At 38.6% G+C, this 26,618-nt stretch overlaps 1 protein-coding gene across 6 annotated transcripts in view; it reads right to left on the bottom strand.

Annotated features, from left to right (window-relative positions):
- The window catches only part of BCAR3 (BCAR3 adaptor protein, NSP family member), an 89,572-nt gene that overhangs the window by 11,687 nt on the left and 51,267 nt on the right, over positions 1 to 26,618 (bottom strand). The window contains exon 1 of one of the 6 annotated variants that reach the window (XM_032191959.1): positions 643 to 855. The exons of the other annotated variants lie outside the window; for them this stretch is intronic. Within the exon in view, the coding sequence (XP_032047850.1) occupies positions 643 to 660 (18 nt within the window). The 5' untranslated portion in view covers positions 661 to 855. Of the gene's footprint in view, positions 1 to 642; positions 856 to 26,618 lie in introns of those variants that run through there. 6 annotated transcript variants of the gene reach the window in all.

Raw genomic sequence — 26,618 nt, 5'->3', positions numbered from 1 at the left:
GACTTAGAGTAGTTCAGATGGAAAGGACCTGCAAAGATCATCAAGTCCAGCTGCCTGAGCACTTCAGGGCTAACCAAAAGTTAAAGCATGCTACTGAGGGCGTTGTCCAAATGCCTCTTGAACCCTGACAGGCGTGGGGAATCCACCACCTAAGAAACCTGTTCCAGTGTTCGACCACCCTGATGGTACTGTGTGCAGAACTGCACACAATATTCAAAGTGAGACCACTCCAGTGCTAAATACAGTGGGAGAATCACCTCTTTTGACCGACTGGCTATGCTGTGCTTAATGCACCCCAAATGCAATTCACCCTCTGGGCTGCCAGGGCACACTGAGAGCTTCAAAAGTCTAAGGTACTCAGCAGAAACATGCTAGTGGCCGGCAACATGCTGCTATGCTGAGCAAAGAATCAGAGTATGCTCCCCATTAAAGGAAATAAATAATAATAAGATAATTAAAAAAGAGAGAGTGGCATAGGCATCCAGTGGGAAGGTAGATTAAAATGCAGCAGTTTCCCCATGGCATCACACTTTTTATCTTGGCTGTGGATACGAGCTACAGCTTAGATTCCCTTCCCTGACACACTGATGTAAACATGCAATGTTTCTTAAAAAGGAAATGAGAAAGCCATTGCTCACCTACCAATCCCATTTTTCCCATGAACACTGCTCTCTATAGTGTTTTCCTGTTGGTGTTGAATATTCCTACCACCAGCTGTGGGAGCAGGTGGCATACAGTTAGCACCACTTTCAACAATCCTCCCTGCAATTTTAAGTAGACTGAATTACAACGGTTTACTAGACAGCAGATTTTTGGAGGAATCATGCCAGAAGAGGCATCCTGCTGCCAAGGCTATTTAAACATGCTGAGAGGCCTGAGAAATTCTGAGATAAATTCTAGTTCACTCTATTTCTCTCTGATTTTCTCAGAGAAAATGATGGTGATTTTTTTTTTTTAATTACTATTATTATTATTATTTTAAGATAAGCTCAAATGAGTGTAGTATCTTACAAAGAAAAGACAAAAACAACCTGGTGCAGGATCACTTTTCACTAACTTTGCTTCTGTGAACTCTAACAGGGTGGTATTTATCCATGCAAATTTTTAACAAGGAACAAATCCTTTGTGCTCTGGTACAGTCAAGGCCTTTCACCAATTCCTCCCAACCCTTTCAAAGAAGAAAAGTCTGTGCTGGAACAAACCACACCACATGACCTTCACTGCAAGCAATTTTTCAAAAACAAAACAAAACAAAAACACATGGCCAACATCAAGAGATAAAGGTACTGGCTGTAGAATGAGTCATGCAAGACACTGTGGTGAGGATTCAGATCTAAAAACCTAACAAAGTATTAAAACATAGTCAAGTAAAGTCAATAATCCCCACCTCCACTTCAAACTTCTGTGAGCTGTCAAGCTAACGTAGCTAAAAAAAGAACCAGTGGCACATGCCTGCCACCTTTGATTTCCCAACTCAAATGGCTGGCTACCCAGCTGGCTGGCATTGATTCCAGAATTAACAGTTAGACATTTCACTGCCACATCATACGGAGTTACGGAAAGCATCATAGCATTTACACAAGCTGAGGGGGTAAAGGTACAGCATGCAAACTTAAGAGTAGAATTTTCAAGAGCACCTGAGCCACCCCATTTCTGTGGAAGCAGGTAAAAAACTTTCCAAAGTCCCCTCTCCAATTTAAACAATAGGATTCAGTTGTAATGTTATACATATCTTTTACATTCATAGCCATGTATTTTGCTGACTTTCTCAAAGGAACTACTACTTACAGATGAACTATACTTATTACAAAAATAGTATTTAAAAGATATTTTTGACTGAATAACTGAATAGAGATACTAAAACAAAACTGGTTTAGCAAATTGTTTGCATAATTCCCAAAGCATCTCACTGGTAGACAAAGCTATTGTAAGTGGAACACGCTACAGCATACAAATGCAGTAACTGTGTTTGCTTAGGAGAACTACCCAAGAGAATGTTATATATGGAGTGGTAATTCGTGTCGAGGAGATGGTTGATATTAATAAAGAAGGGGGAGATGTGGGACTGTGGCCATGGGGGTCGGCAAGCCCCGTGGTTGATGATAACATCAGACTCTTAACGATGAGGCCATCAGGAATGTAAAAGCGTTTAGAGGGAACAAAGAAGGGTGATTCAGGACACTCCGTGCCCTCTCGGGTTGCTTGTTCTCCACCCATTAAGGCATGGAAGCTTCTGGATGTTTGCTGTTGCTGTTACATTCAAAGTTGTTTGACCAATGAAAAGTTGTTTTGAAAAGGACTGCTGTGGGGAGAAGGGTATAAGAGGGGAGCCTGTCCTCAAGATTAAAAAAAAAAAAAAAAAAAAAGGCAACACGATGTGATGAAGCTATGTCATCAATAAGCAGAAAGAAGGAATGAAAAGGAACAGGCTAGCAGAACGGAGACCGGGACGGGAACAGGCACACTGATTGCCTCATGAAGACAGGTTCGGCCAGACTCAGCAAACCGCCCAAAGCAGCTCGTACAGCAAGGCGCTGGAAATGGGCGCACCGGAGCTGGAGAGAAGCTCGAGCTGAGAGAAGCGGAGCCGCGCACACAGCTGCCCCTCGCTGGTAAGCAGCTGCGCAGTATGGGGAATCATACGTCCTTAGGAACAAAGACTGTCCTGGTAACCTTACGGCTTATTCTCCTTATTAACGATCGGACAGTTTATGAGCCTGAAATATGGGACCAAACTGAGGTCAAGGTGTGGGACTCTGCAACTAAAAGCGACAAGGTTGCAGTGGGCTTGCTCGGCACCTGGCGAGCAGTCTCTGAGGCCTTAAAGAGCCCTGTGGGACCACAGTCAGACACGTGTGGTTTGCCAGGCAGCGAGGGAGCTGCGGGCTCGTTCACTGATCCGACTGCTATGCCATCGGCCCCCCCCGCCGGTACTGCCATCGCAGGCCTTTGCTGTTCTGCCCCCTGGTGACCTGAACGTGCCTTTTGACCCAGGCCCTTTTTATTGGCCTTGAAAAGGAGATGGATATGCTTTTCTTCGATTCGGGAAGAACAGGATACATAAGGCCCAGAGACCGAGTTGCTTGACAACTTAAAGCGAGACGTATTGCTCAAAAGGAATGGAAAATGGAGACATGTTCGTAATTAAGAAAAGGAATGGAAAATTGAGACTCTTAAGTCGTGGAACTTAAAGGATTGTTTGTTACCTTTTCTGATTGTACATATGTATAGGCATACTCGGGTTTAGTATGTAAAGCAATGTTCTGTATATTTAGAATGTTTGATGTTCCTATGTGCATGTTGGTGGAGCGTAGACTCCCTGCACACCCAGTGCTGTTTACTTGCCTTTTATACCTTTTATAAACATTTCTTTTATAAATATTATTAAATTCAGATTGAGTTGAGACTTCATTTATAACAAGGAAAAGCAGTAGGTTTTTGCATATCAACTGATTGTACTGATATAAATTATCTTAAAAACAAACAAACAACAACAAAAAACAGGCAGATCCAAGATACATCTGAATTTCAAAACCAGCATAGAAACCTAGAATTTCAGGTGGTTGAATGGGTTATTTCACTACTCCAGTGAATGTAATGAAACATATTACACTTGAATTACATCTAGCAACACAACATGAAAAGCATGTAAGGAATCCAAACCAACTAAATTGTTAACATTCACAATTACTCGTTAAAAATCACCATCGTTTATCACTCTGAGCATACTCTGTTGCCAGAGGTCAGACATCTCCTGAGATGAAGCAAATACACTGAAGTAAACCCTTATGCAGCTCTGAACGTAGTGGAGAGCTCCTGCAGCTAGCACACATCCCAAAATATGCAGGGGGCAAGCTGCATAACAGGTAGGCAAGTTCAGTGATATCATGTCTTCCTGGGCAGTGTCTTTGTTTGAGAGACTCATTTCTCATATAAGCTAAGTATGTTAAAAGAAAAGTGTGAATGATAAATTGTCTGTAATCATACCAGCCTATGCCTTTCTATTCTAAGGGCTATATATCCAAGGCCGCCCATCCTGCAAGAATGTCTGCACACACTCAACTTCACATCATGCTCAAAATCAGCTCAGAAATAGCCTACACAATCATGTTAATCTGTAAGCAAGGAAGAGAGTCAGCTTAGAACAGCATAGTTAGCTATTTCAATAGACCTGCATTTTAAAAGAAAAGGTGATTTATTCTGTGCAACGTGATGCAGATACTGCAGCCCCATTTCTCAATAGGTCACAAAACCTGAATGTTAATGGACAATAATGGCATGATGTACATTTTCACTAACTTCATAGCAATAAACCATTTAGTATTATGTCCTCAGTTGATGTCTTTCTCTAAGACACTTTGTTGGCTCCTTCCCAATGACAGAAAGAAAACCGAATTTGCATTTGAAGCCTGAGAGTGAAGTGGATGGTAAAAAGCAATTAACGAGAAAAAAGAATCTAGGGCAAAAAATTAAAGACTTAAGTATATTCTGCAACAAAACACAGCTAAGGCAAAATAGGGAAGTTACCAGTCTAAGTATGTCAAGACTTCCAAATAGTAACAACCCTGTCAGAAGTCTTTGGAACATTTACGCAAATTAAATCAGCAAGTCTCTTTTTATATACAGATGCTTTCATTGACCTTCAAAGAGCTCCCTGTAAGAGGTGCTTTCCAGAACTTCTTGTTCACATTTTAGTTGCAATCATTTCAGTCCTGGTGCCAGTTTAAAACATTCCCACCATGCTGTTTTTTTGTTTTGTTTTGTTTTTAAAAACAGATCTCTGTAAGAAAAACAGTAAATATCTCTCAATGCAGTATTATCAACCTTAGTGCAAAAGCCCTCAATCCCACTTACATAGCTGATGGAAAAAACCCAGAGAGCTAAGAGTTTGGAGATGGAAAAAAAGTCCAATCAATACAATTATTTTAGTGGTTTTAATAAATGCCACAGAAGTTGATTATATTACACAAAGTACTTCTACTTCACAGCCATTGCATCTGTAAAAGCACAGCCTGCTTTTAGTTAAACAATGTCATCTTGGTGTTTCATAAGGTTTTACATTTTTTCAGGCAAGTATTAGCCCAGAGGACTGAAAACTGTAAAATAAAGTTTAAAGAAGTCAAACATAAAAATACAATCTCGTTGCATGTAAATTTAGAGAGGACTTGACCTACCACAATATGCTGTACTCGTGACACTTGTGAACCCATGTAAGGAAACCTATAATAACCTGTTGTTCATGCATCCAAAATGTTATTTCCATTTGAGTAGGGTAGTTGCCAAGGGAAACGTGATATATCAAGCTTGTGTCAATCATCCTAGCTGAATCTACCTCTCTAGATTAGAATATTTTTTACTTGTGCTGAACAGTCTACTGTATGAGTTTGGAGGTAAACAAAAGTCCCACAGTTATTTCTGTTCCCTAGTGGCACTGGATTCTTTCTCCAGTTCCTATCTGCATCAACGCCAATGAAATACATGTAATGTACCAGGGGACTACTAAAGCAGCTGAGAGGAGAAATCACATGGCTTTCTACATATATCCCTGAAGTTGTATTTTATGCATTCAGCTTTCATGGATTACCTCGATTAAAACCAAATGACAAACAAACATAATGTAAGTAGGGGATGGCCTAGACAGAAAGAAAACTTCTTGATTTCTGACGTGATTAAGAGTTGTTTTCATTTATTTTTAAACAGTTTTAATTATGGAAGGAAGAACTTTACTACCTAGACAATTTGAAAGTGGTTTAAAATCTGTCATTTTGGATCTGCATCATGTATTTCATTTCTGATAACAAGGTATTTCACATAACCTCTCCTTGTATCCTCCTGGCAAAGCATTATTTAGTCAAAGCACAGCCAAGGACTGTTACAGATACCTTACCAACGGTGGCTGCATTTTCATCCAAACTCAATTATTTCCTGGTGCTTTGCACAGCTCTGCCAGCTGGTGTTTAAAGTAGCCCAACAGGCAGCCTTGGAAGCACATGATTTTCAGTTGCCTTGAAGTTTTGAAAACAAACAAGAAAAGCAGGAGCAGAGAGAAAAAAGAAAAATGAGGGATAAGTGAGAACAGCTCTGTGGAAATGACAGCGTGACCTGATTGAGGAAGTAAGTCAAGCCAGCACCTTCACTAAACTTTTAATAAATATACTAGATCTTTCTCAAAACAGATCTATGATAGGTTTCTCCCAAACACATCTTTTCTCCAACACTGGAGGCCTGCTACTTTTGCTTAAGAGCACCATGAAGTGTGATCTACAACTTCCTCTTGTAATATCTAAAAAAATAAAACTAAAAATTCACTTTCAAAGAAGGGAAATTTTAAAGAAATTCTTCTATTTCCAAAGCACTAGAGAGCAAACCTTAATCATCATGATCATACAGAAAATGAAGACGTTCAAGTTCCAATTCTGAATTAAAACATACATCACTGCAGAAATTCCTGAAGTCTCTAACCCTGGACTCTTGTGATCTTGATCAGACTGTATGTCTGGCATTACAAGCATTTTAAAATATGCAGTTATATACATTTATAAGATGTTTGATTTTATTTAAAAGTACAATGTATCTTATTTCATTTAAAACTCTACTAACCAGCCACAAGAAACAGCAGAGTTGAACTTGACATTTAGAATACCCATGCAGAACCACTCTCAATCTTTGCTTAAAAACAGTCTTGTTGGTCTTTATCTTTTCCTGGCCAGTGACTTATTATTTTGTACAAGAGCTTACAAAGGGACGAGAATACAAAGATAAAGTTATTTCAAAAATATTTTTTGAGAAAGTACTAACAGAAAGAAGGTAGTTTTTCAATGCAGGAAAACATTTTCCGATTAACTTGGACATTTTGAATGACAACTGTGGCAATGTTCTTCACAGGGGCAGTTTTCTCTAACCTTCCAGACTGCAGAAAGTTCATGCAGGACTATAACAAGTGCTATGTTAAGTAATGGGAGGTGCAAAACAGACAATGAAGGTCTCCTTGCATACGTGACTGTCAGTTTCTGCAGGATTTAATTTTTATATTCTAGTGTCTTAACTGGTTGAGACATAAGCACAGCAAAAGTTTATGTATTATTTGTTCTAAGACATACAAGAGAAGTCTAGAACTAACCAGAGCCCTGAATTAATATAGGAGAATGGCAGCTTTGAAACCACAACATTTCTGCGTGGTTGTTTAGATACAAGCTGAGAACTTTTGAGGTTACTGAGGAAGATATAAAAAAAAAAACCACCATGACAATTTCCATTATAACTGCAGTGGCTCTTTAACATCAAATAAACTCCATCCTGTGCATGTCCTCAGTCTGCCATTATAAACAGCATAATGTAACCTGCCTGACATTCACAGAAAGTAGCTATTCTTTCTTAACTAGTAAACAAGGTATTTGTTTGGGAGGAGGACAATAAAAAAGGCTTTTATTACAGGCTTTTAATTCACTCTAATGTCAACTGAAGGCAAGAGAAAGAATTTCAGGGGACCCTGGATCTACCTTCCACTACAAAACTACATTGATAAAAACTCCTTAATTTTCTAGGTGACCACATTCAGAGCGAGGAGGACAGCTTCATTTCCAGAACATGGATCCTGAGAAATCCTGAGTGTAGATTTAGTCAAATCCTAATCTCATCACTCAGTAGCGCTGGGGATTTTTCCACTAAATGTAAAAGATTTTAGAAGTTGATTACTTCTTTTGTTTTAATCTGAAAAATACCTAAACAAAATGTACTATCAAGAAGTTAAATGCTGGAGAATGTTCCCATAGCAGTGAACAAGAATCCCTTACAGAGAAACAATGGTCCCTTTACTATCTATATATGTATGAAAGAGAGTATATTGCAGTGAAAAATGGAAAAAAGATACACACTGTAAGACTCACCAAAAACTCAAACCCTATGGCAAAACAGTGAGGAGTCCAGGCAGCTACACAAAGTTTCATGCCATTTTGATAAGTCAGTGTCTCCCATCTGGCCCTCTACAACATCCACAAATTTAACATCAAAAGGCAGACCCATAATGCTGGGTGGTGATGACTCGTTAACTCATGTTATCAAGCCCAACTGCCTCCACATGCAAGCTGAAACTGGATACACAAAGCCCAAGGATGCCAGTGAAACAGATTTAGATCATCACATACTGAAGAAATATTAATTAAGATCTACTATCTATAAAAAGAGTTTGCAATTCATCCAGGATAGGAGATGGCACTTGTAATAAGTAGTTGCTTATAAAAGGCTTCTTACCCATGCCACATTCATAGCATTAGTACATTGCCCAGCAGTGAGACAGATCAGCACGCTTGAAGTTTTAAAACTTGGCAGTCCCAATAATTTGAGTGGCTTTCCCTTTTTGCACAGCTTCAGCTGAGGGTGAATCACAGCAGAGAATTAAGAATTAAAGTATTTGAACATCACAGAATCATGGCATGGCTTGGGTTGGAAAGGACCTTAAAAACCAGCCAGTTCCAACCCCTGCCCTGGGCAGGGATGCTACCCGCTACATTAGGTTGACCAGGGCCCATTCCAACCTGGCCTTAAAGACATCAAGGTCTTTCTTTCCGATCATGATGGCCAAACTAACTAGAACAGCAACAACAAAAATAGTAACTAACTAACTAAAATTTATTGTGGCAAACATACCATTATTTACACCACTTGCTTCATTTTTAAAACACTGTTTATTACTGATTTATTCTTAACTCTCAAAAAAGGCAATATTTTGGCTCCAAAGTGGTGCATAGTCGCAATTTATCATTCTCTCTCCATAGTTCCACCTCTACACCCCAAATAGAAACCTTAAGCCTTAAAAACTCATTATTTTCCTGAAATACAGAAGCTGACCTTAACTGTAAACAGCTATTACAAACAAATGGGATTGTAAAAGGTACCGACATGTCATGAGTGAAGAATGTTGATCCAAGCTGAGATCTTCTGCACTGATTATTGTATTTTCTATTAATGTACGGGGAACTAAACCAAACTTCTTGAGATCTTAATTTCACATGCTAGAAGTACAGTGAAATGCAAGTCCTGAAGTGCTGAACTTTTTCCTGTGCTGTGAAGGAGCACAAAGAACCCTTGAGCATGGCCACATATCACTTTCAATTAAATCAGCTAATGCAGTTATAATGAATTTATCTTGATGCCGTAAAAAAAAAAAAATCTCTCAGATATAGCTGCTGACTTTAACATGCTTATTTATGGATCAATTTGACATTTAATTACATGAATACTCCCTATGAAAACAAAGAATTAATCTCACCTAATTACACAAACTGATTTTGCTTGAAGTGGTAGGTTTCCACAAATTAAGACAACTTACGCCAAGTTGTTCATACAGTCCAAGGCACTGTGGCACTTAATGGAATATACATCATTTGGCCTCAAGGTGAGAGCCTTACTTGACTTTACCACCAGCTGTTTCTATACCTACAACCATTTTCTCTTAAACAAATGCACCCCAGTTTCCTACCAAAGGACTTCTTAAAATACAAGTTCATCGGATTCATCTAATGCTAAATCTGCATTCTGGAACACATGCATTCAAATCTATTTTAAATGCTGCAAATCTCTTTAAATAGAACCTTATTTTTGAAAGAGTCCAGCTGTATTTTTTTTTCTGCATAAAAGGTTTTATTTTTTACCATCCATATTGCGAACACTATTAATGTTTCAGTTTCTTTAGAGACCATATATATTGGACCAAATGGAAAGTTGCTATGACAACACCACCGTTATTTTAGGTATTAGGAATTCATGCCAAGTTGAACAAAGGGCATGCATGGTCAAGAACAACAGTTTTATAACTGTTCTGACAGCCAACAATAAAACCCAATCTCATTTTTGAAGTTTTAGAACAATACAATTTTAAGCCTTGTGTTTGAAATTCTAAAGAAAATGAAAATTACAATAACAGGACAGCATCTTCAGCTCTCCGTTCTCATGGAAACTTCTGGTATTTGTCACAGTCAAAGAGAAGACAGTCTGATCAAAGTCACTTTTTCAGTATGCCCAGAAGACTGATCCCCACTTCCCACTTTCAGAAAGGGACAGTTAGAAGGCTGAATCGCTGGGCATCAGAGAGGTAAGGAATGGTTGTTCCCAATCTGTAAATGCCTCCATCAAAAGTTGAAAGACTATAGGCTACAAGACAGCAACCTTAACATCCTTCCTCATTGTAGGCGTGCCAGAAAAAAACATACATACTAGACAGTAACTTAAAGAGCTGACCATAATTCAAAGAACCATTCAAGCATAAACCTTAAATAAAAAGATTTAGAAGTTTAGGTGTAGCTTACAGATCCTCAAAAGTTATCGCCTAAAAAAAAAAACAAAAAAAACAAAACCCAAAAACTAAGTCACCTAAAAGTAAATCTACCTGATTACAGTACAATTACCCCCTTCTGAAAACATAGCTCTAAATGTTTAAAAAGACTTGTTCCTCGCATATAGTGTGCATTTTGTTCACTTTAATTTTAGAAGTTCTGAAATACAAGGTCAAGTCCAAAATTGTCTGAAGGGTTTTTATAAATGAGCTTCCGAGCAAAGTTGCCTATATTTTCAATAAGCAGGTAAAAAAAGACAGGGAACAAAGTGAACTGATTCCCATTCTGAAAGCTTGAAACTTTGCTAAAATTATTTTCAACAAGTCCAAAGCCAGGGCATTTTCAAACTTGCAGTTTCAACATGAAGATAGTCGGATTCAGGCTCATAAAACTGAAAGCTGTTTAAGCTTCTCTCTGAGATAATGGTGCATTGTGTTCTTTAGAACAGAAACGCACTGCATCCATCCATCATATAAACACTTCTGAACAGAAACTAAGAGCATTACAGACGAGTGTACTGTTTATTTACTGTTATTGAAACAGGGCACCTACCTTGACTCTGATAATAGATTTACGATGATAAAAGCAGCAAAGTGCTGCAATCAGCATTTGAAAAACATTATAATCCTTTGGCATTTTCAGTTCTTCTGCTCGTGTGTCCTCAAGACTGAAGATGAATGGTCACTCTGAGTAGTTTTCAGAGGTTTAGCAAGCTCTTTAGTATGACCGCTGCCTGCCAGTGTTGCTACACCCCCTGCTCACGTATCAGTCTGGGACGCTTTCCACAGCTGAAGTTGATACTATCAATTCAGTCACCACTGTCATTCTTGCTTTCAGCATGCCATACAGAGTGTGCCAGAATCCTCATGTGATCTGTTCCACTCACCCAGTGAAATCCTAGCTCCTCTATCTTGGTATCCCCTGGCTCAGAGCTGCATTTAAGACACCAGCTCAAGGCAAACTTCTCGATGAGATACAGAACCTGATTGTCTCCCTGTGCTGGTAAAAGCTTAATCAGTTGCTCCAGCCCAGTCATGCAATATTTTTATCTGCATCATCAATAACACCTCCAAACACATAAGAGATAACCGAAGAGGAAAAGCAGTTGATAAGTGTTTGACAACTGTTGTTCATCATATTCGAATAAGATTTACATCCTTAGAGTTTCAGTAACCAAGGAAAATGATAAATCTGTTTATTTTTAATTAGGCAGTTTCTGGCAACCAGTCCTTGTAAAAAAAAAAATAAAAAAAATAGCAAGAAACCAAGACTGCCAACATGGTCAGTATTAGTGGAGTAACCAAGGTACCATTAGTAGTTACAGCTAACACCTGACAGCTTTAGCTTGATGACAGTTCCATGGGATTGTGCAATTTACTAGAGAAAGAAAAGATTAAAGACAATCTGCTTTGACAAAGTAAAAATGAACACCAAAACAAAATAAAAACAAGTTATATTTGCACCTGTGATTTTATTCTCTTGGACACCATGCTCACACATGGAGATCACCTGCAAAATTGATACTATTCATATATTTCATCTGTAATTTTCAATCTCTTTGTGCTGTGGAAGAGAACTAAAAACCGCACAACAGTTTCTTCTGTTCCACGCTTCTAATCTTCCTCTCTTACATTCTGCATTCCAGTGACATTCCAGAATTTATGCATCACACTATCCTTCTCCAAGGATACAACTTGATCACAGATTGTCTATGGAATGGGATGGGCACATTTCTGCACTGCCTACTTAAGCAGCATTCTTTTCATCCAGGTGAAACCTCAACTGTTCAGCTGTGTCTCAGTTTTCTTACTCCTACCAAGTTGCAGAGACTACATAGTTTAGTTCAAGCATAATTTGTGTAGTTCTTCTATAGCTGCAAAATGTTTTTTAATCCATTTCTCCATTTAACGTATTGCCTGTTGACCAAAGGCAACTTGTTCAGAATATTTCACGTGGTTAATAAAGTATCATATTCTGTTTTTTTCCATTGCCACTAGAAGAGAACAAGAATAAAAACTGCATTTATCCTACACACCCTCAAAAAAAGATGCTGACTCTGTTTTGTAGATTCTAGTAGAAGTGAATTTCACCCAAAAGTATGAAAAGCTTGTGGAATTCATTGACAGAAGATACCACTAGAAAAAAGGGACCAGCAAACCAAAAATAACTGTTCAAATGATAACACACTGCATTTTTAAATTTCAGTAATTTTAGGAAGTTTTATTTCATTCAAGATTAACTAGCGATTCATTAAAATTTGTCTTAGAACTGCAGTGTGCAGGTGCCAAGAAATTAAGTTAAATCAATGCAGCATCGGTTCTCACAACTCTGCACTCATTCTACCTCTTCTGCTTTAACAATGGTATTAAGCACACCTACTCTGATGTGCTTCATTTAGGAAATAGATGAGGCTATCTACTTTCTGCAGTCTAAGCAGCTTGTATTTTAATTTCAAAATTTCACTTTTGCCATGAAGTGTGCAATCAAAAGTGAGTTTTCTTGGTTTGGAGGTAGTTTCTACCAACAGAAAACAGGAGGAGAAGGCATGAAAAGCTCTGAGAACAAGAACTCCCCACAACAAGAAGAGAGTTAATGAATGCCCAGGTTGTCAGTGGACAGCTTACTGACTAGTAAACTACTGATCAGCAAAGTATGTGCCCTCCACACCTCAATGACCTCTCAGGAACTAAGGCAAAAAAAGGAAATAACTTGCCTAGTTATAATAGCACTTAGAGCCAACACCTCACCTCCAAAGCAGCCTGATTAGGAGATGGGAAGGAAACAAAATGCACTGGATTAAGGGCTGCAAGAAGGCCTGTAACAGTTAAAGAGAAACTTTGAAAGTATCAGTCATTTATAAACTGGATGGTAGCAAAAAATCCGAAGTCATAGATGTTTCAGACCTCAGTTTAGGAAAGAATAAATGCCAAGGAGTGGTGTAGTGGGTTTACGTGGCAAGGCTTTGGTAGCAGGGGGCCATAGGGGTGGTTTCTGTGAGAAGGATCTAGAAGCTGCCACATGTTTGGGAAGGGCCCCACTGCTGACCAGAGGCAAGCCAATAAGCGATGTTGTTTTGCGCCTCTGTGAGAGCATGTTTAAGACAGGGAAAAAAAACTCTGCACCACACAGCAGCCGGGAGAGTGAGAGGAGTGAGGAACAGCCTTGCAGGCGCCAAGGTCGGTGCAGAAGGAGGGGGAGAGGTGCTCCAGGCGCCGGAGCAGAAGTCCCCTGCGGCCTGTGGTGAATACCATGGTGAAGCAGGATGTCCCCCTGCAGCCCATGGAGTACCACGGTGGAGCAGGGTTCCATGCTGCAGCCCGTGGAGGAGACCACGGTGGAGCAGGTGGACCTGCACCGACGGAGGCTGCCGCCTGTGGAAGACCCCTGCCGGAGCAGATTCTGGGCCGGACCTGTAGCCCGTGGAGAGGAGACCACGCAGGAGCAGGTGACCTGGCAGGAGCTGCTGCCCGTAGGGGACCCAGGTTGGAGCAGTTTTCTCCTGAGGGATGGGCCCCTTGGTACGGACCCATATCTGGAGCAGTTCTGGAAGAGCTGCTGCCTGTGGGAAGCCCATGCCGGATCAGTTCATCAAGGACTGCATCCCGTGGGTGGGACCCCACAGCACAGGGGACGAGAGTGACCGAGAAGGAGCGGCAGAGAAGAAGTGCTGTAGACTGACCATAACCCCCATTCCCCCGTTCCCCTGCGCCGCTCGGGGGGAGGAGGTGGAAGAGTATGGATGGGGGGGAAGGTGCTTTTGGTTTCTTTCCTTTGTTTCTCACTTCTCCAGCTTGTTAGTAATAAGCAATAAATCTTACTATCTCCCTATGCTGAGTCTGTTTTGTCCGTTACAATAATTACTGCACGATCTTCTTGTCCTTATCTCAACCTTTGAGTCCTTTTTATCATATTTTCTCCCCATTCCTCTTTGAGCTGGGAGAGTGAGAGAGCGGCTGTGGTGGAGCTCGGCTGACCACTCGAGCGGAACCACAACAAGTGGTTAAAAGGAAGAGCTACTTGTCTTTTTAATCAGCAACAAATATAACCCATAATTAGGAGGGCATATATATTAAATGTTTATGGATGTCCTCAGATACTACCTCACAAAGCAATACTTCCCACCTAAAAATAGAGTACCTCCTTCCCACATTGATTGAACAATGTGAAATGTCCTTAGTGCCCGCATCAAGCAATGGGACTTGTCACATAAACCAAGCAGCAGCACTGAGCAAAGACTTAAAATGTGCACTGCCTTTCAAAGCAAGGGGAATGGAGAGCCCATTCAAATAGAAAATGTAACCTCAGTCTTGAAACCAAGAAAAAGGAAGCATGATGCGTAAAGTTCTCTTACCCTGTTTGACCACCAAATGTTTGCAGGTAACTAGCACCAAATTAAGCAATAAAACAAGACTGTTCATAAAATTAGTCACACTACATGGCTCAGTGCAGGAGATGTTATGCCTGTGACTCTTCTGAGGAAAGGAAAACTCTCTAGAACAGAAGAAAATGGACTCAAAAATTATTACCTTGACAAGAAAAAGGATAAAAGATCAGCTCAGAAAAGCTGGCAATAATGGCTTTGAATACAGAGTCCTACTTACTGCTGGGGAGTAGAAACACCTCAAAGTAGTTTGACAGAGAAGTAGTCTGAGAAGATCGAAAGATACCCTGCAGAATTCCAAAGACAAAAGCCTTGACTGTGACTGTGTCTGGACATTTTTGGTACTATGGGAGGACATATCAAAGGTGGTTTTTCTGAAGAATCTTCACAAATAAATTCTTATAGTAACATCCTAATCCAGTTTATAGAGGAGGAAAACAAAACAAAACAAAACACACACACAAAAAGGGAAATGAAATTCAAGGATGCATCCTTGAATTATTATAATATAGCATTTCTGCTATGTAATGATGACAAGAAAGTATTAGGAATCAGTGCGCAATACAAGTAACTCAAAACCATACCGGGTGATGAAAAGAGCTATTAGGATGAGTAAGTTATTTTGGCAACAGAAGCTAAATGGTTTAGCAATGAAAAATAAGGTGGGTTACCTTTGCTCCAAAAAGAATCAGAAAAAAGTTTGAAAAAGAGAGGTGCTTGCAGGGGGGGATTTATTATGACTTAGCAATGAATAAACCTACACTGGAATTCAGACTAAAGTTCTCAGTCATCGTAAGAATTAAAAAAACAGATTTCCAAAGAGTTGAAGACTGACGCAACAGTTTTAATACAGTTCATCATGAAGTGATCTACTGAAAGGAAAAACAAACAAACAAACAAAAAAAACCAACCCCAAATCCCCACAACAGCATGATTCTGTACTTATGACAACAGAGAGGATGCAATATCCTTTACATACTTGTGCTTTCCTACTTTATCAAGCCCTAGACTGCAAATCCAACCACTGTTGTGGTTCATTAGTTAATGCACACATTTCCCCAGGCCTTGATGACTTTACGTGTACATTCATGTCTTTCAGAAAGACCTACTAGTTTTGCAACTTCTTGTGTGACTCATTTACCTAGGGAAACTCACTGGTATATTTTTAATGGTCTAGCTCAAATGATATAATTCCTGACATAGTTCTTTCACCTGAAACAGCACATAACAAAGAACAAGCAAGGCCAAGGCAAAGATTATTATATTTTTTTATATACGAATCTTCCAAAACCTTTTCAACAGGATCTGGATTCCCCCTCTAGTATTTTCCGTACAGAAAGCATTGGGACTGAAAGAGCACCTTCAACTGACTACCTTGATTGTAGGCACAATGTCTTTGCTTCAATGAGACTAGCACAGCTCAATCTGGAAAGTAAATTTGGCCTAATGTGTGCTCAATGTGGGCATACCTATTTTTCATTTAAAAGGCTTGTTACTAAGCAGCAGTAAGAAGTCTTACATCCACTGCTCAACCCAAACTGTACTGCATAAATTACGAATTAAAGAATCAAAACCTACGTATGGTGTGGGAATGCCAGAAACAATGAAACTAACCCTTAAAAATAATACTGTACAATTTTATACAGCAGCTGGTTTTTGTTTGTTTATTTTTAAATCAATAGTATAACCAGCAGGAAAGACTGCTTTATTCAGACAGCAAATCTATTTTTTTAAGCAAAACTGATAGGATTTTTTTTTTTAATAAAGGTTACACAAGGTCTGCACATATGGTTCAATGAATAGATGATGCATTCTTAAGAACCAGAGTCAGAACTGGAACCTTGATATGACACTGTGATACATCACTAGGAAAATTAAGACTACTGGAAGAAAGTAGTATGCAAGAAACCTCTGGGTAATGGTACAATAATTCTTGCACTGTTGGCTACCACAGAGCTCTTTCAGCCAGCATGATTATGAACAGCCTTCAGGCTGCTCCAAATTACACTTAATTTATATCCAGTAAATATTGACTCGGAGGAGCTAAGGATGGTTCAGCCATTTCCACTCTCCTGTTCTGCAACCTTTTGCTGGTACTTTGGGTTGATTGCATGAGAAATAAATTGTTTCATGAACCTAAGAAACATCAAACGTGATGTTTCTGCTAAGTCAATCTATTAATTTATTTCTAATACTTTCCAACATCAGGAGATCAACTATCGTATCAGATTCCTTTCTTCCTTTTCAAAGATTCTTGTCAAGAATCCTAAAATATCTGATAATGCCTTCAATTGTTTCTAAGGATGTTTGGCTACAGTGCTTTTGATAGGTAAGTTTATTAAGAAAGACTTTCTGAACTCGCAGAACTTAAGGACACGAATTTAAGGACACGAATTTAAGGACACGAATTTAAGGACACTTGATCACATTTGGTATCAGGTTCCTAATAGTCCAACAGGAAGAGAAATGAAGGTGTCTTTCCTGATCCCATCTGTATTATTGCAAAGCCTGTAGAGTTATTTAGGGAGTTTCATGATCTGGTTTAAATTACACTTATTCAGCACTGCAGATTGGGACTGTTCTCCTGACACACCTAAACTGTCTCCAACCCCATCCACAGCACATTGCATATGCAAGAGCTTGAAGTATTCACCTTGGATAGTGAAAACCTGTTCTGGGGGAATCCTTTTAGGCTGCTTTAATCTTATACATTAAATGAGACAGAATGTAGGAATCATTTCTCTTTGGGTTTTGGGCTTCTTTTTCTCTCATCACAAAACCAACCAAAGATTTATTTGGCTTCAAAGTTGCAAGTGGCTCAAGTAATGCAACCAAACTCTGTAAAAATACAAATACTTGAAATCTCACAAGCAGTCTGAAATTATCAGAACAGTCTGCAGAGATAAATAAAAAAAAAAAAAAAAAAAAAGTTATTTCCATAGAATTATAAAGGTTGGAAAATACCATCGAGATCATCTGGTCCAAACAACACTCATGTTCACGGGTGTACTTATAATTCATACAGAGAGATATGATTCGTGATTTCATATTACAGAGAAATAATTTTAGACTAAACTACAGAATGGAATTGGTGACTTGCCACTGTTAGATGGTGCTACATTGACAAATGACCTAAGCATTTAAATCAGCCCAACAATATCCAGTGAAATACATGCAATGCTACATTAGATTTCTTTTCACTAAGTAAAAAGTAAACAATCCACCCAGAAAGCCAACTATAAACGAGAGTAGACATGGTGTACAGTACAAGGGTCAACAGCATAAATTGGATGTGACACAGCAGGCAGCCAATGCAGAGCATGCTGGACTCATGTCACCATACGGCATACAGCACCTCCTGCTTGCACAGTGCGTGGGACTTGTGACGACATATGGCAGGCACCTCCTGACTGCACAGTGCGCACACACAATCTAACAAGGGTTGTAAGCACCCATTGCTATAAAATGCATCCATAAGGTTGCAATAAGACATAACATGAATAAAATTTTAAAGAAAAAAAAAAACAAATCAAAGCATGGAGATCCTAAGATTGGAACATTCTTCATTTAGTATGTATTACTTCTCTATATAACTAATTATTTCTTCTTTTGATGTACGAAAAAGTAAGGAAACAGAGGATACAACTGACAAACAAGTTGTCCACACAAAACAGCATCTTCACGATGCCCACTACCATTTAGTCTTAGTACTTAGTCATTAGGACATGGCCTAGCATCCCTAACCAAACTTCTGTGGGGGATGCCTCCAAATACAGGTAGTGCCCAACTGCTTACAGCTGAACACTTTTTAAATTGTAGAATATGTGGGAGAAAAAGGATGGCAACACAGTTCTAGAACACTGCTTACTTTTATTTGTCCTTAACTCAACTGTCTACAGGCACCGTAATGTCCCACCACCCAGCTCAGGTTGTACCATTCCTGTGATATTTCTTACTGGAACTGAGTCTTTCATGTCCTTCTAACCTCCTGCAGGCTGTTGGTGCAGTTCCTGATAATAAAGCAATAGATAGCACTGTAGTTGTAATTACATTTGTTTGCATTGCAAGGGTGTGGTACAGGAGAGGTCAGCAAAACTCCCTCCTTCTATGGCAGTTCTGTAAGGCCTGTAGCTGTTGTACAGGAAGAGTAAGAACATGGAGTTTGCATCTATTTAGTATTTAGTGTTGAATGAATAAACCTCTTTGGAAATACCACTTACCTAAAAATACAGATTGGAATCTGCAAGAAATAGGTGCCCAACCTCCTGAAGAGCTTCCTACAGGGTCCTAAGGTGCACTTTAAGATATCCAAATACCTTTGAAAAAACTGATCTTTTATTAATAACATGTAAACTTTTTAGACATCTGACAATCGGCATTGTTTGTCTTACAGCCATCTATTAAGAGGCCACCAGCCAGTTTTATGTATCTTATCAAAAACTAGTCTATATACGCTTGAGCTCCATCTACTGTCTGCCAACTTGCATACAAACATGAAGCTATTTTGTAATGCCTCACCTGTTATTTTTTTCAATTTATTTATTTGTATTGGAATAAAAATAAATAAATTTGAAAAGGCGTAAATTTACTTTTTTTTTAGAATTAGTTCCAAACTTCTGGCTCATATTGTCTTCTCTTTTTAGCCAACATAGCTGTCACTAGTCTAACTTCAGCATTACTTGACACAGTACAGTTCTCTTGCATATAAAACGCTAGCTGCAGATTTCTTCTTCTGAAAATCTCTCCAATCCTATCAAAATAAAGTGTTTATCTGAGATTTACTCCAATTTCAACTGTAACTCAAAAACACACACACACACACACACACACACACATATATATATATTACTTTGCCGAAGGGAGGCACCTCAAAATCAACCTTCTATTGAAAACTCTAAAATATCCAAGAATACTTCCCTTTTATATAAGGAGGGGTTTTGGTTGTGTAACACTTAAAAATTAAATCCACAAGTCATTTGAGCTCTGCTGGTGCTCAGTTTTTCGAACTCTTTAGCAGCATGTATGAGTTTGAAAGGTCTGTTTCCCTCACGCATTTTTGCGTAATAGACTGATGAAATTGAAACAAAAGCAGCAAGCTCACCTCAGCTCATGTGCTCCCTTTCAACATTTTCCTAATGGAAAGATTTGAGGGCAAGGAGGCCCTCAGTGTATTCTAGATAGCCAACATAACATATTCTCTCATTCACATAGGTGCTTAGTTTCTAATAGTATTTGACATAAAAAAAACCTCAATCAGCAAATCCTACTCCTTTGAGAACACAAATTAATAGATGGTATCTCTACTGAAATATACTTCTAATGTTCCTTCTGCTGCCTTCTCTACTAGCCAACCTATAGCCAAACAGTATTTCAAAAAGAGGCAAGATTGTACAGACATGCACAATATACCAGTCTTACCCTAATTAGTTTCTATAAACATAGCTCCAAGAGATTAGGAGCTTCACCTCCATACACTTTGTCTGGAAGAGTACCTGAAACGTTCTTTAATAATTTGACTTCAACAAGCTATATACTCACTCCCCCTTGTGGTTTATGTATTTATATATGTTTAAAAATCAACTTAATCAGGTGCCACTATGAAGGAGTTAAATATAAACGTTTTCATGTGCCAATCAGCCTTTGCTATTAGTCCACCCACAAGACAATGAAAAGGACCCAATCATATCAATAACTATCATCCTCAAAGCACACTTCCTGTGGAACAATACTGAAAACCCAAAATGAAAAGTATTCTGCACAAAGGACACAGCTCAGTAACAGTTAAGAACAGATCAACACTAAAGATGGTAGACTGCAGTCAGGTTTCTCTTCTGTTCTGCAGAGTTCAAATATCTCACATGGAAAGGATTAAATTTTATCTGCACTCATACCTTTTATATATGTACACACCTATTAACATAGATATATAAAAGACTAGTGTAAGCTATAAGAATTCCAGCTGATGCCAACACACAGCAAGACACCTTTTTCTTCTTGTGTCAATAGACACAAGCGTTTGTACAGAAATTGAAAATGGAAAGAAAACTAAATCCACTTTACAACTAGATTTACTTCAACGTGTTCTCCTCTCAAATCTTCAAACACTTTTTATCATGCACAGGGTTGCTCTTACCAAGAATACTTAAAATGTACACTACAGTTGAAGTGGGAGAAATTAGGCACAGTGAAGGTATGATTCAGCACCTTTCTTTCTCCCCCACAGGAAGCACTTTTGTGGGAAATGGTACACTCTTTTTTAGCAAATAAGGGAATACAGCGCCTACTGCAGTGTAAAGGACTGGGTACGGGATTACACAGGAAAGCACTGTTTTTTCCAGAAATGATCCGTCCCTTCAACAACCACGATATCTGACAGATAACTCCTTTTCCAATGAAAATGAATCACAAATCAAGAAGAACTAGACAATGTCTTAAAAGTAAAAAAAACAAAAAACAAAAAGCACCTAGTTTTACCCCTTTCTTTGAAATGTAAATAATCTTCATCACCTACTACTATTTCTTTTCACTGACACTATCATTTTGACTTGGGGATGACATAAATAGCAATCTGTAACTGTCAGCATTTGAAGGCCACAGGCATTAATATTTTGGAGAAAAAGTTTTTTTCACTTAAATCCAAGTTTCACAAGATCTCTAGAGACAAAATAATTTTTTTTATATTATGAAAGCTAGGCTTTTCTCTGCATCTCAACATTTCTACCCAACCTGTCAGATTCAGGTTTTTCCAGTTGACATTTCTCATCTGTGAACATGGCTCGATAACAGTCATTGATCTAACAAAGATACTGAAAAGATCAAGTAAGTGTCTACTGGCACCAGAAAAAATAGTGTAGTGTAATTTTATAGACAGTTTTCTACTCAAAGCTTATTGTGATATCTGTGCATTCAGTAGCTTGTGATGACTCCAGAACAGATATAATTTAAGAGTTAATGAGTGATAACATTCAAGTACCAGAATACAGACATCAACAGGGTCAAATTTATAATGAGAGGCTAAATGTAAGGTTAATCTTTAGCATGCAATTAGAGAGAATGCATGCTGCAAGAAGACATATTTTAGATTTACCAAAGCACACTAGGCACTACAAAAGCTGTTGCACATGCAAAATACCCTAAACTCTTTCAGCATCAGGGAAAGAGAATGTAAGAACCACTGCTAAAAGACTTCAAAATAAAGGCCAGAATAATTAGAAAGTTACTATCCACTTGACTAAATTCATAAGGATTATCATTCACAATGGAAAAATAAAATACAATCTCAGCTCTCAGTATGCTAAAACAAACAAAAACACCACCACCACAACAAAACCCAGATCTTAAGAGCTAATCAGGTCATTCAAGAATTGGGGGTTGGGAAAGAACAAAAAGCCCCAGACATTAACAGGCTAACTTGGGAATCACCCTACTAGGGAAACATGAACTAGGACAGCAGACTGAGAAGAGCATTGTCTTGCACAGCTGTAGAATCACTATTCCTGCATATTTACTGGAAACATGATCTTAAATTTTATTCATCACTTTGTACCCAAAAGACTATGGACTTGCTGACTCGGCCGTCTTTTCAGACAGTAGCCTGTTGGGTCAAACAAATCTCAACATTGGAAAGTATTGAAGCCTGGGTGTAATTATAGATAACTGCTCTATCAAATGAAACAAGTTTGCGTTAACTTCAAATAAATGGGAGCAAGATTCTCATAATGATTTTAGGGCAATTAACTACTTAAGAGCTGCTGAATTTCAATTACATATACAAATCCTTAAGTCTTGTTTGAAAATTTTCTGGGCTGCTGAACAGATTAGAACATCTGTTATAACAATGTCAGTGACACCCTCATAAAGAATTTCTCAAAAACTTTTATGATTTAAGAGGAAGCATAGATGGTGGAAATCTTTCTTCCTCATTCTTTGCCTCTGCAGAAAAAAAAATGAGTTTTTATTACTATGAAAGTTATAATAAATTATGAAAATTTTGATTTTTAGTATCCATGTCGAGTAAAATACAGGTGCAGTGTTTTTTTCCAGCAGAGGGCAGCGTATAACTATCAGTTAAGCCAGCAAGCCTCAAAAATTAAGGATTTTTTTCACTGTGAGTTAGATAAATTTATGTATTTAACATTAGATTAGATCTAACAGTATCTTAACTTTCTGAATTACACAATTTATGTACAAGAGGTAACTACTGTGGAGTGATATTTGTGAAGGATAAGCTCCTACTAAGTAGAGAAACATGAAAAAATGTAAATGTCTTAGTAAAACATCATTGAGACCAATGCCAAAGTCAAGCCAACTATCTTCAAATTGGATACCAATCCCATAGTGACAAAGCAACATCTAAAGTCAAACTTAACTGTATGGGCATACTCCGTTTCTCCTTGCTGAAATACTCACCTGATACTTCTACCTTCTGTGATGCTGTTGCCACTACTGCAGTTGCAAAAGGGAAAAAAAAAAAAAAAAGACTTACGGGGTCAAAAAGAACATTTGGTGCCTTAGTGTGAGTCAATCCTCCAAGCTCAGATACTTAATGTCTAACAGTCAGACAACACAGAAACCCAACAAACTTTCCATTCACAAGTCACAACTCGCATCTCAACAGACAAGTCTCTACAGGAGAGTGATACACAGCAGCTCATAAACAGGTATACACTGTACTTGGCAAGTTTTCCAGTGTGGGGATTTCTTTAATATATTTCCATGTCTAAAAAAGGCTTCTTGCAATGCAATCTCAAATGTGATCAGGAAGAACTCTTTCCCAAACTGCAAATACATGTTATGCTGACAAGGATTTTTTTCTAAACCTTCCTAAATGTATGAATACACAAACTTCCCTTTTGACAGTACTCCTCCCAAGTTATCTTCTTGGAACAGCCACTAGAATGATGAAGGTCAAATGCCCCCACGTGTGATTGACATCAACAATACGACGAATTTGTGCAATACAAACTGTGCATCAATAAACCTCATCATGGGATCCAAGTTCCCTGCAGTTGAATTAAACCCACAGAGTACTGTCCTATCTTGCAAAACTAGATATAACCAACACGTTGGAATGTCACCAGCATTTTATTTTTAGTTGTGTTCACTAAAGCTGTCACAAACGGCAATATGATCTATGACAGCTTGCTTTATAAAAAAATCAACGAGTAAAACTAGGGAAAAATGAACACTATAGTGCTGAGAAACATGTATCATTCAGTAGAACATCACAAGGGAATGGCATTTTTCTGCAGCTGTAACTTCCTTAAACCACTGACAGTTGATTTTCAAATATGAATCTAAATATAAACTTGCCTCATGACCATGCTCAGCAGACAATCAGTCATAAATTCTGTAATTCTTCTTCTAATGGATTAAAATACATTTCCAAAATCTCAGGCCTTAGTAATATTCTGATGAGTATTTCTGTACTTATTAGCACTTTTCCATGGAAAATACTAAAAAGGCTTACATAAAATGAAGAGAGAAATCTGTTTCTTTCTTTCTGCTGTGATACAGTTTTAATGACTATAGTGCAGGCTTCTGTCTAGAAGATCCTAAAGTATTTACAGCGCATAGGAATGGGACAGAAAGCTATCTTCAGTTCACACGAATTTGATCAAAACAACTCTCAAGAAGTTCTCCAACACACTCAAAGCTGCCAGCACTTGATCTTTTCTCCCTTGCAGGAGACTGTTCTGTGGATGCGTAGACTCACGGTGTGGGAAGAACCTGCTGAGACTACCAATGGATCTATTATTTGGCTCATAAAACTTGTAAAAATCTCACGGAATGTACAACGTGCCTTTGTGTCTGTAAATCTCTTTCATGACTTAGCAGCCTGACTCAAAGCAGTCTGGCCTGTTTTTGCTTCTACCATAAAAGGGGTTTTGAAAGAGCCATTTAACTGTGACCATGGTTTCAGCAACACTGTGAAGACAAAGGAATGGTTGAAGTCATACAGACACTTCAGTACTCAGACTCCAGCAAATCAGTACATTTTTTTCCTTAGAACTCGGTTTTGCATAATTAGGTCTCTTTGTATACTGAATGAACTTATACATCAACATTCAAGATGCAGAAAACTGCCATTTGTGAGCTGTACTCTAGATTCAAGTATTTGAAACCACAGCACATCTATAGAGAGCAGCCTATAAAAGAACATCTTCAGAGGATTAATTTTATAATCGTGCCTTTTCTATCTTGTATCTTGAACAAAATAGAGAAGGAAAAATAATTTATTTTGCCTTTCCTCCAGCCAGAGAGTATCTAAATGCAAGGAACTATTCCTATTACTTCTTGTCACCAGATTCTAGCAGGGTAAAGGTTTGCATAAAGAGAAAATTGATACAACTGGCTTCTGAGTTTACCATCAGTCTCTTTGCCCTTTGTAGCAGTGTCTGCATGTAGTCACTACTGCCGTGATAAGCACTATGATATTCTTTCCACTGTGAAACAGAGCATGTTGAATCAGAAGATAACCATGTTATTTCTTGTAGCTGAATTAATTCTGCCCATTCTATTTACAGCAGAATCCAATTCTGAAGAGATGTTGAACACCTCCCAGCAGGAGCACGTTCTGAACAAGTATTGCCTTTCTTACGGGACCCACAACGTCACGTAGCATGTTTGCATCACTACAGAAACAATGAGGATTTGCATCTGAAGTTGCTCTGCTTACCTCTTTTAAATTATTTTAAAGTTTAAAACTAGCTGTCTTGCAGTTGAAGGGGACTAGGTATGCCTTGGCAAGCTCCCCAGTAAGGTCCAGTCCCAGAGTACCAAGGCAGAAGCACGCTGATGAGGGTGATGACACTGACAAGTCCTGTGACAGTCCAGTGAGCCTCAGGCAAGACAGGTTAACAGGCCAGGTCCAAGGTCCATCCAGGACTTCCCAGGGGACTTTGCAACACTGAACTAACCAATGTTTAAAGCAGAATTTCACCAGCAGTCCCCTGAGTCCTTTGACATCCCCTTTTCCATGGGCCTTCCAGTTCTGGTCTTCCTCTTCTCTTCCTCCAAACTTTAACTCCTTCCTCCGCCCCAACCCTAGGCTGAAGGTCCAGCAGACAACCCCTCCCACAGGCAAATTAATTCTTGGCACTTTCCTTTGGCAGTCCCTTCCCAACACTGCCTTACTGTTTCTCCTAGTTTACTTGTTCTATCAGCCTCAACTCTAACCTGGGCACCCCTCCATTCTCCTCAACTATGAACACCCACACAGGGAATTCTAGCAGCAGAACCCAGCTGACTTTGGAATATCCTATTCAATTTGTTGCTATTGGCTCTCTAGTCTCTTTGTCACCTCAACTCTAACCTGAAGCAGTAATATACACATCTGAGAAATTCACATGTCCATATGGAATAGTTACAGAAATACCCTATAGTCAAGGATAATCTGTACTTCTCAGATCCTTTATAGAAAATTAGAATCTTTTAAACCACAGAGAAAAAAGGCCAGAAATTAAATAATCCCATATCTGAGAGACATGATTTGTAAACCAGATTTTCGTTCTCTAAGACATACTATTCACTTAAATTAACCATGGTAAAAGGTGCTAATTCAATGGAAATTACAGACATGCAGCACTACAAGAGGCTCTCAGTACGGAATCACATCCCTCAGGTTTCTTTCAAAGTTTCTATATTGCCAAACAAGGACTGACTTTTGAATAAAATTTATGAATGCTCCAGAGTGTTTATGATTTACACTACTAAAATAGGTACCTATATATTTTAAGTAGTCTCATCTTGTATAGAAGGAAAACAGAATATACAGTTTTGCCAGGATTCCACTTACTTTTTGGATCAGAAGGAAAATTTTTAACTATAGTGTTAGCAAATGTATTGCTAAAACCATAAACCTGACATTTTTATAATTTTTGCAGATATGTTCCTTCCCAAGAAAT

The sequence above is a fragment of the Aythya fuligula genome, chromosome 8 (genome assembly GCF_009819795.1).
Source record: "Aythya fuligula isolate bAytFul2 chromosome 8, bAytFul2.pri, whole genome shotgun sequence".
Lineage (NCBI taxonomy): Eukaryota > Metazoa > Chordata > Aves > Anseriformes > Anatidae > Aythya > Aythya fuligula.
This window is presented reverse-complemented; position numbering and strand designations above follow the sequence as displayed.